Source organism: Labeo rohita, chromosome 12 (assembly GCF_022985175.1).
Source record: "Labeo rohita strain BAU-BD-2019 chromosome 12, IGBB_LRoh.1.0, whole genome shotgun sequence".
NCBI classification, from domain to species: domain Eukaryota; kingdom Metazoa; phylum Chordata; class Actinopteri; order Cypriniformes; family Cyprinidae; genus Labeo; species Labeo rohita.
The window spans coordinates 29,333,804-29,353,703 of NC_066880.1; the positions used below are offsets into that span (position 1 = coordinate 29,333,804).

Here is a 19,900-nt window from a genome sequence, read left to right on the forward strand (position 1 = left end):
GGTAATTTATCTATTAACTGAAAGCTTGCAGATACAACCCGTTGAGTGTAAATATTACGGATATATCCCTTAAAACTGCAGAATAATCTGAAAATACCTTTTAGGATTCTTAAAATCTATTGTCTTTTTTTGTGAAAACACTTTATGGCAAGCAAAAACGGCTTGTCATTTATCGATTATAGCTTCAAAATGAGGAACAAGTATTGTCTCTGAGCACATTAAAAACATGGTTTCATCCAAGCTTGCAACCAAAGCTCATTTTAAGTATAAATCTTTCAAACGCATGTTTGAAAACCGCAGAATAATCTGAACTATTATCATTTGTTGGCAACCAAAAACCGCTTGTCATTTATCAATTATATCTTGAGGAATGAGGAACCAACATTGTCTCTGAACACATTAAAAACAAAAACATGATTTCATCTAAGCTTGCAGCTAAAGCTCATTTTGTGTATAGACATTCCTGCTTAAAATAGATAGGATAATGTGGAACTATTTTCAAGGAAGCTCAAACATGAGTCATTTGTATGTTGTGGACACACCTGATGCCAAGAAAACATGGCTTGTATTTGAGTAATAGTTTATGGTTTGGAATGAGGCCACAGTATTGTCTCTGAGATCATTAAATATATGGTTTAATCTATCTGAAAGCCTGAAAAAATCCCTTGTAGGATCCTTAAACTATTGTCTTCTGTATTCATACTTATGTATGCATATAAAAAATTGTCTAAACTTGCAGCTAAAACTCATCATGAGTTTAAATATTCCAGATATGTTTTAATAAGCTGAAAATACCTTCTAAATAGCGCTTTTGTTGACTTCACTAAGTTATTATGGCTTAAGTAAGACCTTAACGGACTGTTAGGACAGCAGAAAGAATCATTGGTGTGCACCTGCCCAACCTTCAGGACTTATACATCTCCAGAGTGAAGAAACGGGCAGGAAACATCATCCAAGACCCTTCTCCCCTCAGGCAGACGCTACAGATCCCTGAGCACTAAAACATCTAGACATAAAAACAGCTTTTTCCCAAATGCCATCTCCATCTTAAACAGATAAACATGAATCATTACCTGGGTTCTACAATTCATTTCTGTACTTCTTTCTCCATTTCTAATTATTGTCTCTTTCTGTAGTATTATGTAAATACTCATGCACATCTCTTATTTATACAGTTGTATATAGAGAAAATAATGCACAAATCTGTACATAAATCATCTGTTCCAGATTCATACATTATTCATTTTTAAGTTTTTATTTTATTTAAATGTATGTATGTATGTACCAGGAGCACCTTAAAAAACCACAACAAATTCCTTGTGTGTTTGCGCACACTTGGCGAATAAAGCTAGTTCTGAGTTAATATTGTCTCAAGTCACATAAACACATACATATGGTTCATTTTTAAATGCAAGTAAAAATACTAAAGAACTCTACTAAAGGAGTGATTTAATGCAAAAATTATGACAAAGGTAAAGTATACAGTATCTATTCACTAACACCAACATTATATTTCAAATTCTCCGCTCAAAGTAAAACCGAAAATATATATACAAATAATAAAAATATAGCAATATTACAAAAGTGTGGCATCAGTGAATCGGTGTCGCCTCTACCGGTGGCTCACTTAGTTACACACATGAGCATGGATAGGCACTCGTGTAAACAGCTGTCCGTGTTTGTATTCATGGTTCGTTTCTTCTCAGGAGGGTTTGGGGATGTCAAACATACACAGGCTCTTGTATTTCTGCAGAAGCTGGTTCTTGGTCCGGACCTGCTCTCTGAGAGTGCGCAGTTTGCTCTCCTGCAGCGCGGGACTCATGTCGATCCCCGGCATGGCTGAAATCTGCTCCCGAGCCTCCTGGATCTTCGTCTTCAGCTTGTTCAGTTCCTGATGGACGTCTGGACTGTCTTTGTCCATGCTGTTGACAGGTGAACGCAGACAGAACGGTCAAATTGAGCGACAATGAACACATAAGCCGCTGTTGTTTACAGAGACCTGACGCTAGCGCGTACTAGCAAGAGTCAGAACATAGCGATATATTCCTCAATTTTCATAAAACCAGCATTGCAATATGCGCATTCTGTGCCCTGAAACTTAAAACAGAAGAATGTTTATTTCATACCATTTTATGATGTCGTGAATAATAGGCAAAAAGGAATAATCTTCAACCTCCTCCACCACCGACACAGTAGACGCCATGTTTTCAGAAAGGGGGTTTACGTCATCAACGCGCGTCAGCGTTGCGTAAACAACGTCATGATGTCTGTTTTTATTTATGTATTTTTATTTTATTATTATTTTTTTTTATTATTAAACCTTCAAATAACAAACAGGCATTGTTATTTTTCCATTGTTAAACAAATTTAACAATACATCCAAGCAGCATATAATAAACAAAATAATACAAAAAAATTACAATTAAATAAAATTAATTAAAACAATAAAATAATTTGTCTCTGTTTTTATTTGTTTGAGAAAATTACACATCTATCAATTTGCCCAGCTATCATTATATTATTAAGTTGGCTTGAGAAAGCCAACTTACTGATCTACTATTTAAGAATATTATTATTCTTCTTCTTCTGAGCCAAATTTCGGTATCTGTCTCCTCCTAGAGCTTTCAAGCTACAACCACCAAACTCGGCCCAGACCTTCAGACTGGTCTGACTCGCTGTGCTGTATCTTTTCAGACTGATCCGGCTTACAGTTTTCGTAAACCAGACTATCAAAACCACCAAAAATCCCATAGACTTACATTGACGGAATGTTCAAATGAGCAGCACTCTTCAAACTCCAACTGACAAAATTCAAATCTAAACTCCCAGAATCCCTTGAGGCTTCATTTAAGCTTCCACTCTAATATTTCTAATATTTCTAATCTGTCTAGCTATCTAAATCATGCTAGCAACATGCTAATCATGTTAGGAACATGTTAGTAACATGCTAATCGTGTTAGCAATGTGCTAGTAACTTGGTAATAATGTTAGCAACATGCTAGTTACATGTTAATCATGCCAACAACATGCTAGTAACTTGGTAATAATGCTAGCAACATGCTAGCAACATGCTAATCGTGTTAAAAACATGTTAGCAACATGTTAGTAACATGCTAATCATACTAGAAACATGCTAACAACATGCTAGTAACATGCTAATCATGGTAGCAACATGCTAGTAACTTGCTAATCATGCCAGCCGCATGCTAACCATGTTAGAAACATGCTAGTATAATGCTGATTATGCTAACAACATGGTAGTAACATGCTAACCATGTTAGAAACATGTTAGCAACATGCTAGTAACTTGTTAATCATGGTAGCAACATGCTAGTAACATGCTAATCATGGTAGCAACATGCTAGTAACTTGCTAATCATGCCAGCAGCATGTTAGCCATGTTAGAAACATGCTAGTAACATGCTAATCATGTGTGAAACATGCTATCAACATGCTAATCAGGCTAGAAACATGCTAACAACATGCTAGTAACATGCTAATCATGGTAGCAACATGCTAGTAACTTGCTAATCATGCCAGCAGCATGCTAACCATGTTAGAAACATGCTAGTAATATGCTAATCATGCTAGAAACATGTTAACAACAAGCTAGTAACATGGTAGCCATGTTAGAAACATGCTAGTAACATGCTAATAATGTTTGAAACATGCTATCAACATGCTAATCAGGCTAGAAACATGCTAACAACATGCTAGTAACATGCTAATCATGGTAGCAACATGCTAGTAACTTGCTAATCATGCCAGCAGCATGCTAACCATGTTAGAAACATGCTAGTATAATGTTAATTGTGCTAGCAACATGGTAGTAACATGCTAACCATGTTAGAAACATGTTAGCAACATGCTAGTAACTTGTTAATCATGCTAGTAACATGCTACCAACAAGCCAATCATGTTAACAACATGCTACCAATATGCCAATCATGCTAGAAACATGTTAACAACAAGCTAGTAACATGTTAGCCATGTTAGAAACATGCTAGTAACATGCTAATCATGTGTGAAACATGCTATCAACATGCTAATCATTCTAGAAACATGCTAACAACATGCTAGTAACATGCTAATCATGGTAGCAACATGCTAGTAACTTGTTAATCATACTAGCAACATGCTAGTAACATGCTACCAACAAGCCAATCATGTTAACAACATGCTAGTAATATGCTAATCATGCTAGAAACATGTTAACAACAAGCTAGTAACATGTTAGCCATGTTAGAAACATGCTAGTAACATGCTAATAATGTTTGAAACATGTTATCAACATGCTAATCAGGCTAGAAACATGCTAGTAACTTGCTAATCATGCTAACAACATTCTAGTAATTTGCCTATTATGCTAACAACATGCTAATCATGCTAACAACATTGTAATCAGCCTATAAAAATACAAGCAACAAGCTAATCATGCTAAAACATGTTAACAACATGTTAAATCATGTAAGCAATGTGTTAAATCATGCCAGCTGCTTTCATACTTTTACAACTGCTTCAAACTTTCAGGCTAGGCTTTCTCAAGACAACTTAAAGTTTGTTCTCAAACTTTGCTCATCTAGTATTATATCGTACTATATTATATTATATTATATTATATCATATATGTTTATCTTCATCCTGGGAATGTTTACGAAAAAACGGTATAACAAAACAAAATGAACAAATTAATAAATAAAAATAAGATTAAGCTAACTAAATACAAGTATTACAATAAATAAAACATGATTAAAATCATTAAGATAAACATTAAATTATAAATGACAGTACTGCAGTACAAAAATGTAATTATGTAATGGAAACTAAATGGAACTGCCTCCATTGTGTGTCCAGACATCATTTTTGGGCCCAGAAAGAAACAGTCACCACTCATTATTTGATATGATAATGTTTTGGCTGTCTTTTTAATACGGATTTATGTCTTGGCTATCCGCTGAGGTTGAGTTGCATCCAACATAACAAAAGATCTTTCCAAAACTTTCCAGGAAACCTAATAACTATGGCATGCATTGATAAATACATATTTTGTCCTCTGTTAACCCGTTATCACCCATTGCCCTTTTGTTTTGAATATTTTCAGTCACACTAAATTGATCAAGGCCTGAACTGCGTTGTAGATTTAGAAATATTTGCTTTGGCATTCCTGTGATATTGATTTTCATAATCACTGTCCCAGATATAAATGCAATGAAAAAGTTAATTGTGCACCAGGTTTTGTCTGTTTGTGTACATATTCTTTTGGCAGATCTGTGACTGTATGTTTGCCATTATATTTTTATAAATGGACTGTACAGAGTAAATTGCAAGCGTTTTATTTCTCATGTCAGTTTGTCATAGATCTCAAACATTCACAGGGCTGCGTAATGACTATTCTGTCAGTGCCGTGAATAGATGCACTTTTATTATTTGAATATGAATGCATGATTATTAATGTCTCTCGCTTTGACCTCTGATATTTACTTCGGTGATTTCCAGCTAGGAAACTTTTTAAATTTGCTTTCTTAAACCTGTATGAACAGAAATTATATTTGTAAAAAATATATACATGGTAAAATAGATAAATGGTTAAAATAGATAATAAATAATGATAAAAAATAATAATCAGAATAAATAAAAAAGAATCAATATTTTAGTTTTACTATACATATATGTATCTATATATTTTACCACCTTTATAACTTCATAATTGTCCTTTTTGGTGGATTTTCCAGCATCTTGTGCTTTAAACAAACAGATACACAATAGACTATTGTTTTGTAAGAAACCGAAAGAGGGACTTCAATTCAGTTTGTGGGCTTTGTTTGTTACCTTGCTTTCATTTTATTATACTTTGCTAATAAAAAAAAAGGAAAAACATGTTTTTCTTTACTTCGTTATGTAAGTACGACAGGTCTGTTTTGCTCTATAATGCAGATATTTATTCCTGGAACAAGTGAGCCATTCAATCTTACTGTTTTCATTTGTCCATACTGTTTATGGACAAATGAACACATTCATTTCAGTTTACTGTGATTACAGTAAACACATTATTCTAAACTTAGAGTTGAATTTTAGTCTTAGGAATGTTTGTATCATACAGAATGCAGAGTTGTTATTGCAAAGGATATTGTTATTGTTTAGTTGCTATATGAGGAATTCCAGGTGTAGATACTTTAATAATAATAATAATAATAATAACTTGATATCGTGCCTTTAAAAGTTTTAATAGAAACAGGGCAACACAAAATAAACACTAAAACAGATAAACAAACAACAAAATGAAGCCAGTAATCAAGTAAAAGCAACAGGAATTAAAATCCTCCACTCAAGAAACTGAGGCTTTAGAATAAAGTTAAGAGTATGTGCATACAGTTTGGATTATTTACTGATATCAAGCATTTATTGTATTTATTCCATGTTTCACAGCAAACCTGTACAGTGTTTAAAACATTTAATCTGTTATTATTTATTTTTCTCAATTAATTTAAATAGCTTAATTTAAAATGCTACATTTAAAATCTTTAAATGAATTAGAAACATTAAAACAGCAATGTAAAAATAAAAAGAATGTGCGTGCAATGGTTTGAGCAGCAGAAAGTGTACTTGATTAATTCTTAAAAATTGTATCAAAACACATGTGACAACATGCCCCATCCTGACATAAAAAAGTTATCTAAAATCTTCTTGTTAAATCTTTTTGCTGGAAAAAAAAAAAAAAATCTAGAGTAAACAGACCTTCGGATTGTATATTTGTGTGTGTGTGGTACAGTATGTATGTATGATGTGTGTGTGTGTGTGTGTGTGTGTGTGTGTGTGTACATCCTGTCAACTCACAGTAAGGTGTTGCTGTGTTTGTTCAGCTCTGACTGCTTGAACAGCGTGATTGTTCTGATCTGACGGTTAGCAAACTCTCAGGGAGCACATGGCCAATCATCAGTTATTATTCATTAATGACGGGCCTCATCTATCATTCCTCACACTGGCTTGTCATTAACAGGATGTTTTGATGGAAGCTTATTGTTTGCCAATCATGGTTCCTCATTGCAATATTCTGACTGTTCCGTACTGGAGAAAAGCACAATCAATACTTCATCTGTTTGCTTGTTATGCCATTGAGACGATGAAACCACAATATCATAGACATGCTTCATGGTTACATATTATGATGCTTTGTGTTTTGTAAGATTGTTTTTTTGTAAGTGTGAATAGTAGAATAACTAAGAATAACTTCTACTTGTTTTCTTTAACAAAAATCATATAATATGTTTATAATTTAACAAAAAGCATTTACATTCTTCTCTTCTTCTATTGAAGCATGGCATGTATTATTTGAGCTGCAAACCTCTTTAATGGTTGAATTATCATTTATACAGACATTTAGCATTTGGGCGTTCAGGGTTCATGGCATTGCACTGTCATGGTGACATATTTGTTATTCTATATCCATTATATAAAGTTATATTATTACTTTATATATTATTATAATAATATATAAAAATATATTATTACACAGACTAGGTTAGCAGGTAAATTTCCAGTTTTTGTGAGAAAAAACAACAACAACTAAAAAAAATGACAAAATTATGCACAATACTATTAAAAGCTGAAACTTTGTAGACCTTAAAAATAAAACCAGTAAAAAAATGACAAACAGCAAACATTAAAAATGAATAAAAATGTCAAAATTACACAAAATATTTAAACATTTTAAAAACAGACATTAAAAAGTTAATAAAAATCCACACAAAAAATAAAAACAACTTTTTAAAAAACTAAATAGACCTTAAAAAATTGAAACGATAATAAAATTGCAAACAGCAAAAACTAAAAACTAAAATAAAAAACATTAAAAAGTAATAAAAAAAGGGTAAAATTACACACACACACAAATAAAAATATAAAACTTAAAAATTGGCATTAAAAAGCTAATAAAAATGTCAAATTACACACAAAAATAAAAGCAACAAAAAAACTAACAGATATTAAAAAACTGATAGTAATGACAAAATTACATCCAAAAATAAATACAGACTTTTTAAAAACTATATAGACATTAAAAACTCAAACATTTAAAAAATACACATTAAAAAGCTAATGAAAATCTCAAAATTGCGCACAAAATGAACTTTTGACAAATTATAGTGACATTAAAAATTAATTTAAAAATAAAACTTAACCAAAATCAAAATGAAAACAGAAAATATAAAAATGAAAATAAATAAATAAATAAAATATTAATAATAAAGTATAATAGTAAAGTATAAAGTATAATAATAAAGTATAATAGCATCTCAATGATAAAATAACACAGCTCTTGTAATGTGAGTCAATTTGGAAACTCCAGTTAAACTATTTATGTGTTTGTTTTTTTGTTTTCTTTTTGTCTCATTTAGGGTCATGAATGTGCATGCAGTGTTTCAGCACACACACCCATATATATAGAGCTGCTGAACCCTGAACAGTTTAAAACAGTAAATCAGTTTAAAATAGTTTGCCAGTGGTGGTACAGACCATTCACATGCAAGTTCAGCCTTGTGTCCTTCAGGGGAGTGTCAGTCGCACGAAAAGGTGAGGATACGGATCATACTGTACTGATATCGTCCTTCTCTTTGACTTCAATGACATTTGAGTCCACGCCTAGATTACCACATCATACTGATCTTTTGTTTGGAGGGAGAGACTTTGGAGAGCTCTGTTTAGTTGAAACCACCCTTGACAAATCTGCTGGAAGAATAATTCTCAGTCAATAGGAACACTGGAAACCTCGAGGAAAGAATTTGCTTATTGGAAAATGACTGTTATGCAACAAAAATGAAATTTTAAGCATATTAATAATTGAGAGCAATATGTGGAATGTGCTAGAAAGGCATTGCCAAAAAGTTATTAAGACCTCACGCGTACTCTTAACTTACTCATTTTAATAGTGGCCTGAACTGTAGGTCAGGTCATGATAGAAATGAAGGAAATAACATGTTGTTCTGTCAAGTCACTGTGGTTTTATATGGCTGATTATGAAATGTTCTACCTGTGCGGTTTCACACTTCAGTGGTTTGCAGCATCCGCTTCCTGGCCCTTTAGTCCAAGAAAGCTGTGGTCTGACTTAATCAGAAACTAGCTGCTGACAGCTCAGCTGAACACAGTGACCGCATTAGTGACCGTTTGTTCCATTAATGGCACCTGTCAATCGTTGGCCAGCCTGCAAAAGAACGAGTTTAAAACCCGGGCGACACGCTTACATCAAATCTTCGTCGCCTTTAACCCTTCTGCTGTTCAGGGTTAACTAAAACCACAGAAATGTAAAAACATGATGTACTGAAATAACTAATTGTATATATATTTGGGTGTGCATTACTAAGTAATTAATTATGGTAATTCAATTTAATTACTTTTCCCTTGAACACTAAAGGGATTATTCTGTAATTTAATTACTGTTACTTCTGATGTCATTGCACTTTGATCAGTGCAACAATCATTTATGCAATTTTATATCATTTATTTGAAGGAATTTAAATAAGCCGTTTCATGTCTGTCCTTGTTTTGTTTATATATATACAGTGCCTCACACATGTGAATAATTCATAGGTGCATCAGATTAAAGTCCAATATAAACTCAAAAAATATATAGTTTTATAAATTAATATATAGTATATATTTTTTTTATATAATTTAAAAATAATAATAATAATAATAATAATAATAAAATAAAACACAAAACAGGTTTGAAACAACTTTATTAGAAATAAAAACTGAAATATTCCATTGCATAAGTATTCATACCATAACTAGATAAAAAAGGTTTGTCAAGACGAACTTTAAGTTGGCTTGAGAAAGCCTGATCAGAAAGTTTGTTTAACCGTTTTAAATGTTTTTAAGTGTTTTAAAAGTTTTATGTTTTTCAGTCTGAAATAGATTGAAGTTTAAATTAGTTTTAAAGCTTAAAGCTTGAATGTTTTGAAGGCAATACAGTCTGTCAGATAGACAGATGGATGGATGGATAGATAGCATGTTACTAGCATGTTTCTAAGTTGATTAGCATATGGCTAGCATGTTTCTAGCATAATCAGCATACCGTTAGCAAGTGTCTAAAATGATTTGCATCGTACTAGTGTGTTGCTAGCATGATTAGCATGTTGATAGCATGTTGTTATTAGAATGTTGTTAGCATTTTCTAGCATGTTTCTAACATGATTAGCATGTTACTAATGTGTTGCTAGCATGGTTAGAATATTGTTAGCATTATTAGCATGTTGCTTGCATGTTTTTAACATGATTAGCAAGTTACTAGCATGTTGGTAACATGTTTCTAGCATGATTACCATGTTGTTAACGTGTTTCTAGCATGATTTGCATGTTGCTAGCATTTTTTAACATGATTAACATTTTACTAGCATGCTTAACGTGTTGCTAACATGATTAGCATGTTGATAGCATGTTGTTAACATCATTGGAATGTTGTTAGCATGTTTCTAGCATAATTAGCATGTTACTAATGTGTTGCTAGCATGATTAGAAGTCGTTAGCTTGATGTTAGCATTATTAGCATGTTGCTAGCATGTTTCTACCATGATTAACAAGTTACTATCATGTTGTTAACATCTTTCCAGCATTAGCATGTTGCTAACATGTTTCTTGCATGATTAGCCAGTTACTAGCATGTTGCTAACATGTTTTTAACATGATTAACATTTTATTAGCATGCTTAACGTGTTGCTAACATGATTAGCATGTTGATAGCATGTTGTTAACATCACTGGAATGTTGTTAGCATGTTTCTAGCATTATTAGCCAGTTACTAGCATGTTGCTAACATGTTTCTAGCATGATTAATATGTTGTTAACATGTTTCTAGCATGATGCGCATGTTGCTAACATGATTAGCAAGTTACTAGCAAGATTCTAGTTTCTAGGCTTGGTTAGATAGATAGATAGAAAGATATACAGATAGATAGTGTTGTTAACATGATTAGCATGTTGATAGCATGTTGTTAACATCATTGGAATGTTGTTAGCATGTTACTAATGTGTTGCTAGCATGATTAGAAGTCGTTAGCTTGATGTTAACATTATTAGCATGTTGCTAGCATGTTTCTAACATGATTAACAAGTTACTATCATGTTGCTAACATCTTTCCAACGTTAGCATGTTGCTAACATGTTTCCAGCATGAATAACATGTTGTTAACATGTTTCTAACTTGATTTGCATGTTGCTACCATGTTGCTAACATCATTAGCAAGTTACTAGCAAGATTCTAGTTGCTAGGCTTTATTAGATAGATAGGTACATAGATAGATAGATAAATAGATAGATTAGAAATATTAGATGAGTTTAAATGAGTTTAATTACATTAGAAATAGTACATAGAAGGGAAGTTTGATTGAGTCTCAAGGGATTCTGGGAATTTTGACATTTGGAGTTTCCGTCAGTGTAAGTCTATGGGATTTTTCCCAGTTTTAATGTTCATTTTTAGGAAAACTGCAATAATAATTTTAAATAGCATTTCAGTTTACTTGCATAAGCATTCAGTCCCCATCCAAGCTGACAGAGCCTGAGAGGTGAAGAGTTGAGGAAAAGAATGGCAGATAATTGCCAAATACAGATATTCAAAACTTGTTGCGTCATACCCTGTATGGTGCTTCAATTAGGTGCTGATTAAAGGATATGAATACTTATGCAATGTACTTCTTTCAGTGAAGTAAATTTGCAAAGTTGTCACAAATCTGTTTTGTGCTTTGTCATTATGGTGTGTAGATTGATGTGAAAAAAAAGTAATTTAAAGCAGTTTAACAGTTTAGCAGTGCAACATTGACAAAAGTGAATACATAAAAATGAGTATAATTACTTTTGCAAGGCACTGTATGTACATGCACATACCGGCCATGAAGCTGTATTTTGCATAATATTCTTATATTTTCTTATGATTTGTTGCATAATTTGTGATTTATTTATTACTTTTTTATTTTGAGGTCATACCACATTATATCCAAATGTGTTAACTACAAACCAGCTGTTAAAAAGTTTTTTCTTTTCAAATTTGAATGAGAGTTACAAAACTGCTTGATGGGTGATTGACCAATTGGTATATGATGCAAAGTCCTATTTTTGAATGGATTTCAACATAAAAGTCCCAAAATAGTAGTTTCTTGATGGTCGCACCACATGATATTTTCAAATTCAGTCAAAATTAACAAGCACAGAATTGGCCACTTAAACAAAACAAGCTAGCTTCCCTCAATAAGTCACTACGAAATTTAGAATAAAAATAAATGTAGAAATAACTTATTCATTGTTTTCTTTAGATCATACCACATGATAACCAAATGTGGTAACTACATGCCACTAGTTAATTATTATTATTATTATTTTTTTTTTTCCAAATTTGAAAGAGGGTTACAATCCATTTTTGAACAGATTTCAACATAAAAGTCATAAAAAGGTAGTTTCTTGATGGTCGCACCACATGATATTTCATAAAATGGAAATCATCGGACAAAGTTTGTTTGTATATTATGGTGGAAGTATAAATGATTTGAAATGTTATACAGGATTACAAAACACTTTGGAAAACATGTCAAATACTGCAGAAAATTAATCTCAATAAATTTAGTGTAATTTCGAAGATGATAAACAAGCACCACGTGATATTTTGACACGTTGAATAACAGAAAATTTACAAATAACCTATCTTTTTTGACAATTTGAAGTGGGAACATGCAGGGGAGAGGTACTTCATATATATATGGCATGTTTTTTTACGCATTTAACCCAATTTTTAATTTAAAAAAATTTAAAAAATTTTAAAAAATGCAATCGGACAGAAAATTTAGGCGTCACGTCATTTACCCATATATAATACAAATCTTTTTGCCTAATATGCCTGACATTGTGCATTATGATTGTTGCTGGCTCTTCGTCACATTGCTATGTTTCTCTTTTGTAAGTTGCTTTGGATAAAAGCATCTGCTAAATGCACAAATGTAAATGTAGTGTTTGTGACTGAAACTGCAGGTCATTTGGGCCGGTCTCAGTCCCTCGGCTGATCTGCACACGTCACAAAAACACTTGTGTAGTGTCTTAATATGAGGAATATTCCACATATGCATCTCCAAAGGCAGCTCTGGAGAGATCAGAAAGTTCCATTGTGGTAAATTGGTTTGCGACGTGACAGATATTTTCTGTGATTATTTATTTAGTCTGATTACATCACTAACGTAAGTGAGCATGAGATAATAAGTCTTACAGTTTAGCTTAAACTGTTATTACGTTACTGGCATCATGTTTACTCTCCAAAGCCAACTTTTCCTCTCGTTTGGCATTTACTGTGGGTTAATTTGAGTCTGGGCTCCAGACATTCCTGTTGCCCTCCTTAAAATCTAGCTTAGACCAGCATGCATTTCACTGTTGATACTAGAGTGGATATGCAGGGATTTTCCTTGGATTTTTTGAATAATATTTGAGTAATGCATAGCAGAGATGTGGACTCAAGTCGCAAATTTGAGGACTTATGACTTCAGTTGACATAATAAAGGAAGACTTGCGACTCGACGTAGACTTTGACTTGACTTGGAGCCCTGTGACTGGCTTACCTTATATTTAATAATATTAAAAAAAAAAAAAAACAGTTTTGATCAGTAGGCTGGTTACTGAAGCTTGTTTAAAACACAAAATGCATTTACTTACATATATTTATCTGAATAGCTACAGTTTTACTGTGAATAATTTTGTTCGGTTTGGCTACTTGTGGCCAAGAGATATTTAACTTGTAAACTCAAGATATGAACTCATCCCCTAAAATTATTACAATAATAACATTTTATTTTGAATGAAGAATAACAAAGAGTAAAATAGATTATAACTGATATTGCACTCGATCGTCTCTGTGATAGCATGACATTTGAATAATTTGTTATTATGAATATTTTTTGAAGGAACAGCCTATGTAAGAACATAAAATAATATAGAACTATAATAAAACAAATTCAATCCATCTTTTAAATCCATTCATTGATGGTTTCTTATTTTTTATTTAACAATTGTATATATTATAACCAGTGGTGTCATTTATTCATTTATACGCTTCATTTATTCCCTGACTCTTCGCAATCTCGTGTCGGGTTTTCCCTGTATTAGAGACGTTTAAACTTAGGAGAGAGCGGGGACAAAAGTAACGCGGGATGAAAGTAGCAAAGCTATTTTCTCAGAGCCCGAACTATATTTGCTTTCCAATCTATGACAGCACATTTAGCACGCAACCCTTATGGAGCTGAGAAATATCACGTGATTTTGTCCCGCAGTTAGGTCCAGAAAGCAGTTTTCGAGAACAGTAGGTAAATTATGGAAGCGCAAACTTTTTTCAAATTAGTTGTGTTGTTTCTCGTTTCACTTGTCACAGTATTGATCAATCTACATGTTATTTAGTGCTGTAATACATCCTGAAGTTTGGATTTTCAGAGTTTTTCAGTACAGAAGTAAATTTGATTTAAATGTCAAGAGTTCCTGTCGGGACGAAAGTAACACTTGCTACTTTTGTCCCCCTACAGTGACAACAAGTGTTTCTTTTGTCCCGCACCATGCTAATTTGGTGACTTTCTGTGTCTTGCATCATTTATTAAAATGTTTATTATAAATGTTTATGTTGTTATTATACGAAAAGAATATGCCAAGAGTGAGGGTCAGAAAGACAGAGGTCTGATTCAGCCACATGTTCATGAGACGCGTTTCTGGACATAAGCTATTATCTGTCAGGAATATCAGTCTCAGGGCTGTCGCTATACATCCCATTTACCTTAGTCATATTATAGCTTTTCCACCTCCACCTATGAATTTGCAGTGTTTCCAGATGTTTTATGCGCATTTTGTATTTTTGCATACGAACAACTGGATGGAAACATGAATACACCTACTGTTACATTATGTTGAGAATTTACATTATGCTAATTTTATTTAATTTTCATATTGTTCATTCTGTTAAAAATGTTTTATAAAAATAAGTTGAACAAATAAATAATTTAAACAAATTTAAATTTGTACACTCAGGTTTTGAAACATTTGATGAAACTTAAATTTAAAAGGAAAACGTAACAATTTCTTGCAAAGATTAAGGACAAAATATGTTTGCAGTTACATATTAACAAGGTCATAGTCATGTATATTTAATAAAAAAAGAATAACACAAAAAATCTAGCTTGTATTGTTGTATTACTTTTGACCCACCTGTTTGTTAATTTCATCCCAACCAACGGAGTCGAAAGTAACAATGCGCAACTTATGTTCAAACTGAAATGAAGTCTTTCTTCATTTTTACAAAATAGCACCTGTTATTAATAGACCACACATCTGAGTTATAGGCCACAGCTAAAATATATATCTGTCTACAACTTTATCTTTTTAAATTTATGTTTTTCTGAAAAATGGTACTTTCGTCTCCGCTCTCCCCTACTATTTAAACGCATTCGTTTACTGGATCCTTGGACTGAAAAGTTTACAGGGGTTCACCAGTTTTAGAAATTTCTGATTGTAAAAACCTGCTTCTTTTTATTTGTAAGGTATTGTTTTTGTTATAATGTACTGATTCAAATCAGTAATCAATAATAATTATTATTTTACCACTCTGCTGCGCCTTCTCGTGTATGAACAGGCAGCATCTGGGGTGCAATCATCAAACATATTTCAAAGCAAGCCGGCGCCACGGTCCTGTCCACATCATTACTGTCTTTACTGGGTGTTTTTAGTGAATATTTGCATTTATTCACACATGACTATCATGATTTTGGTTAATGCAGGACACTACTGAATGATGCGCATCAGTGGGTATAGGTATAGGTCTACGCAAAGCCGACTGATAAAGAAGTGTATATGCCGTAACTTTGCACATGCATCAGAACTGGTGAAAATTTACTTCTGATATGGGTTTCAGAAGTGGGTGTGGCAAAATGGCTCGACATCGCCACCTATACACTTTCAACAGAGTGTGCCTCAAGGTACACTTCATGTTAGTGATGCACGGATGGCGGTTATATCCGCGGGCGCTGCGGATAATCCGCGGGCCGGGTGGGTCGTGGGTGGATGAGATAAATCAATAATGATGCAAATATTAACTACATTTTCTAAAATACGAACCTGTTTTAAATAATTTGTGTGTGTGTGTGTCTGTTCACCTGTTCGAAAAGTTGTGACAGAAAAGGTGACATTCCAGTTAAAGTCTGAAGGGAGTTACGCCTGTGTTAATGCTATAGAGTAGGGTAATATGCAGTGGTGTACAGTACCTGCGGATACCCATTTCTTTATCAGTCGGCTTTGCATATACCCACTTCTAAACCCCTTCTGATGCCCATCATTCAGTAGTGTCCTGCATTAGCCAAAATCATGACAGGCCGCCATTTCTAATTAAATCGTATGTTAATAAAGGCAAATATTCGCTCAATAAACCCAGTAAAGATGGTAAGGACCGTGGCGCCGGCTTCCTTTGAAATGTGTTTGATGATTGCGCCTGATGCGCCCGCTCCGTCCATTGTACATTATAACAAAAACAATACATTAAAAATGAAAAGACTTAGATTTTTATGATCAGAAATGTCTTAAACTGGGTGAACCCCTGTAAACTTTCATTCAAAGATCCAGTAGGCGTTCAAACACCCAACCGATTTCATCAGAGATTGCGGAGAGTCACCTCCAGATGTCAGTTAACGTTATTCTTTTTAGCGTGGCTTTGGCTTAAAAGCACGAGCGATTAAGTTTATATACATGTGCTGCGATGTGCAGCTGAATGACCAGCTGAATCAATCTGCTGTTAAAAATTAACAATCTATTCATCATATCATCATGCAAAACTAAGAATTAGAATAATCGTAAACGACGATCGGGTGCGGGTCGGGTGCGGTTATCTAAATCAGAGAAAAATATGGGTGCGGGTGGGTGGCGGGCGGATAATTTATTTGAAGCTGCGGATCCGGGTGACGTTTGAGCTCATCCGCGCATCTCTACTTCACGTACATGTATGAAAGTCGGTACACACATGTAACACACCAATACCTACAAAAAAGTCTCCAGGTGCGAAATCCAAATCCCAACAGGAAGTAAGTTATTTTGTACTGATTTTGCCATTTTCAGCCATTGTATTTTAATGAATTCCTCCAAGAGATTTACTCAGATCAACATCAAACTTGGTCAGCCTAATCTAAAGCCCTATGTGATGTTAAATTGCGAAGATCTAGAGTTTTCGTTGGAGGGCGTGTCCTGGCAAATTTCAATGTTTCACCATGAAAAAGGAAGTTGTTATAACTCAGCCATACAATGTCTGATATGCCCAAAACGTCACATGTTTGATAACAGTCCAGTCCTGAACACATACCCATGACCATATTCAGCCATAGTCATAGCGCCACCTGCTGGCAACAGGAAGTGACATGTTTTACGTTGTGAGAAACTCCTCCTAGAGATTTAACGACATCAGCATTATATTTGGTCAGTCTAATGTAAAGGCCAAGATAAATTGTGAAGATCTTGAGTTTTCGTTGAAGGGCGTGTCTGTGGCAGCCTGACAAATTCGATGTTTCGCCATGGGAATAGAAGCTGTTGTAACTCAGCCATACAATGTCCAATCTGCCCCAAACTTCACATGTTCAATAAGAGTCCTGGCCTGAACACATATGAAGGCCAATATTCCATTATAATCATAGCGCCACCTGCTGGCAACAGGAAATTACTTGTTTTACACTAACTTAAACATGCAATGTCCAATCTGCACCAAACTTCACATGTTTGGTAAGAGTCCTAGCCTGAAGGCACCCAAAGGCCGATATTCGGTTATTATCATAGCACCACCTGTTGGCAGCAAAATATGTCATGTTTTACACTAACTTAAGCATACCATGTTCAGTCTGCACCAAACTTCACGTATTTGGCAACAGTCTTGGTCTGAACACATCTACATGCCAATATTCAGGTATAGGCAAAGCGCCATCAGCTGGCAGCAGGAAGTTTGGCACATCTAAATGACTTTGACACATTCTTCCTATATATTTATAATATTAAAAGCATACTGCCCACCATATGCTCTTTTTTTCTAAAGCCACCGGTCGAAGGTGAGCCCGGGTGCAGTGCCCTTTCATCGCTGCTTGCAGCTTTAATTGATATTAAATTTACTGTAGTAATTAATACAGACACACTACTTTGGGCAAACAGCACTAATGACTTGTTTACGACTTGACGCTTAAAGCAGAGGACTTACAACTCGACTTGGACCTGTCTATCTTGACTCAAGACTTGAATGCAAAGACTCAAGACTTGCAAAACAATGACTTGGTCCTACCTCTGATGCATAGTCTAGTTTAGGTAAGTTGGATATTTTAAGTTATCTCAAAAAATTTACAATATTATTTTTTTACAATGAATATTAGTGTTTAAGTATATATTTTCCATTTTAATTACATTTAATTAATTAATTTTAATTAATACATTTAATTTAATTTTTAAAATAATTTTTGGTATAACTTTATATATTTTTTATGTCAGGTAACAATTATTTTCAACATTTTTTTTTTTTCAGTTAACTATAATATCCTTGTTTCTTGGATGATCGGCTGGTCGGCTATACAGTTAGCTGGTTAAAGCACACAATCCTCCTAAACTCAACACACATTGGTGATTTGTGTTGCTGTTTTTTTTTGGGGGTTTTTTTCGGCATTTACACTCGTTATATAAGCCCACACACTCACTCGCTTGAGCCAGATTCCGGAGGTTTCTCCCTAATTTCCATTAAGAGTCAATAAATTGGATCTGTGTTGTGCCAGGCTGGACCGGTAGACATGCCAGCCTTCACAGGGACCTTCACAGCTCACACACTGTCTGATTGTATTCAGACTCTCCTTTCACTGCTCCATGACGTGTGTGAGCATACTTTCTGTTTCTGGCACTGTAGCCATTAAATTGTTTGCTTTTTTTCCAGGCTTCGAGGAAGCGAGTGTCTCTGCATGTAATGCCCTCTTTACGTATGTAGATGCAACGAGTTGTGTGTAAAAGCCCTGCAAAAATAGTTTTTGTTTAAACTCTTCTGACCTATTCATATATTGTTATGTAAATCTTTCATAAAGCCATGCATATGTAAATTGCAGCATTAGATTCAATAGGACAATTTACATAGAAATGGCTCACTGCACCATTTATACACTGTGTATTTAAGACATGAAATTTCTATAATAATTTTGATAATTGTATAAAATTGCTTATTTAATGCAATGTCTATGAATAAATATTAATATGGAAATAGGGACAATTTAATCATTCTACAATGCCACTGCAATCAGAAAGGAGTGAATGCATTCAGAATACTAGTGAAAATCTACAGTATTTCACTTTCAATAAAATCTCAATAAAACCACATAGCAAAGTCTTTATTAAAAAAAGTGTTCCAGATAACAAAATAGGCCTCATCACTGATGCTGATTGAAATTCTTAAATTACACTACTGTATAAAAGTTACAAAAGTTTGTGGAATATTCTGCTCTTCTGCTCAGGAAGGCTGCATTTATTTGATCAAAAATACATTAAAAATTGTGAAATATTATTACAATTTAAAATGACTGTTTTCTGTGTGAATATATTGTAAAATGTAATTGATTTTTGTGATCAAAGCTGAATTTTCAGCATCATTACTCCAGTCTTCAGTGTCACATGATCCTTCAGAAATCATTCTAATATGCTAATTTGCTGCTCAAAAAACATTTCTGATTATTAGCAATGTTGAAAACAGTCGTGCTGCTTCATATTTTTGCTGAAGCTTTGATTAATTATTAAAAACAGTATTTATTTAAAAATAAAAATCTTCTGCCAGTAGCACGGGTGTATTTGTAGCAAAAGCAAAAAATACATTGTATTTTTCTTTAATGCCGAAAATCATTAC

At 33.7% G+C, this 19,900-nt stretch overlaps 1 protein-coding gene across 1 annotated transcript; it reads right to left on the bottom strand.

Moving 5' to 3' along the window:
• Positions 1 to 1,432: 1,432 nt before the first annotated feature.
• Positions 1,433 to 2,263, bottom strand: med9 (mediator complex subunit 9). Its single transcript, XM_051124101.1, has 2 exons — positions 2,127 to 2,263; positions 1,433 to 1,922 (listed from the first exon to the last, which is right to left on the bottom strand). The coding sequence occupies exons 1-2, from the start codon at positions 2,201 to 2,203 to the stop codon at positions 1,703 to 1,705; spliced, it is 297 nt and encodes a 98-aa protein (XP_050980058.1). The 5' UTR covers positions 2,204 to 2,263; the 3' UTR covers positions 1,433 to 1,702.
• Between the last annotated feature and the right edge of the window lie 17,637 nt (positions 2,264 to 19,900).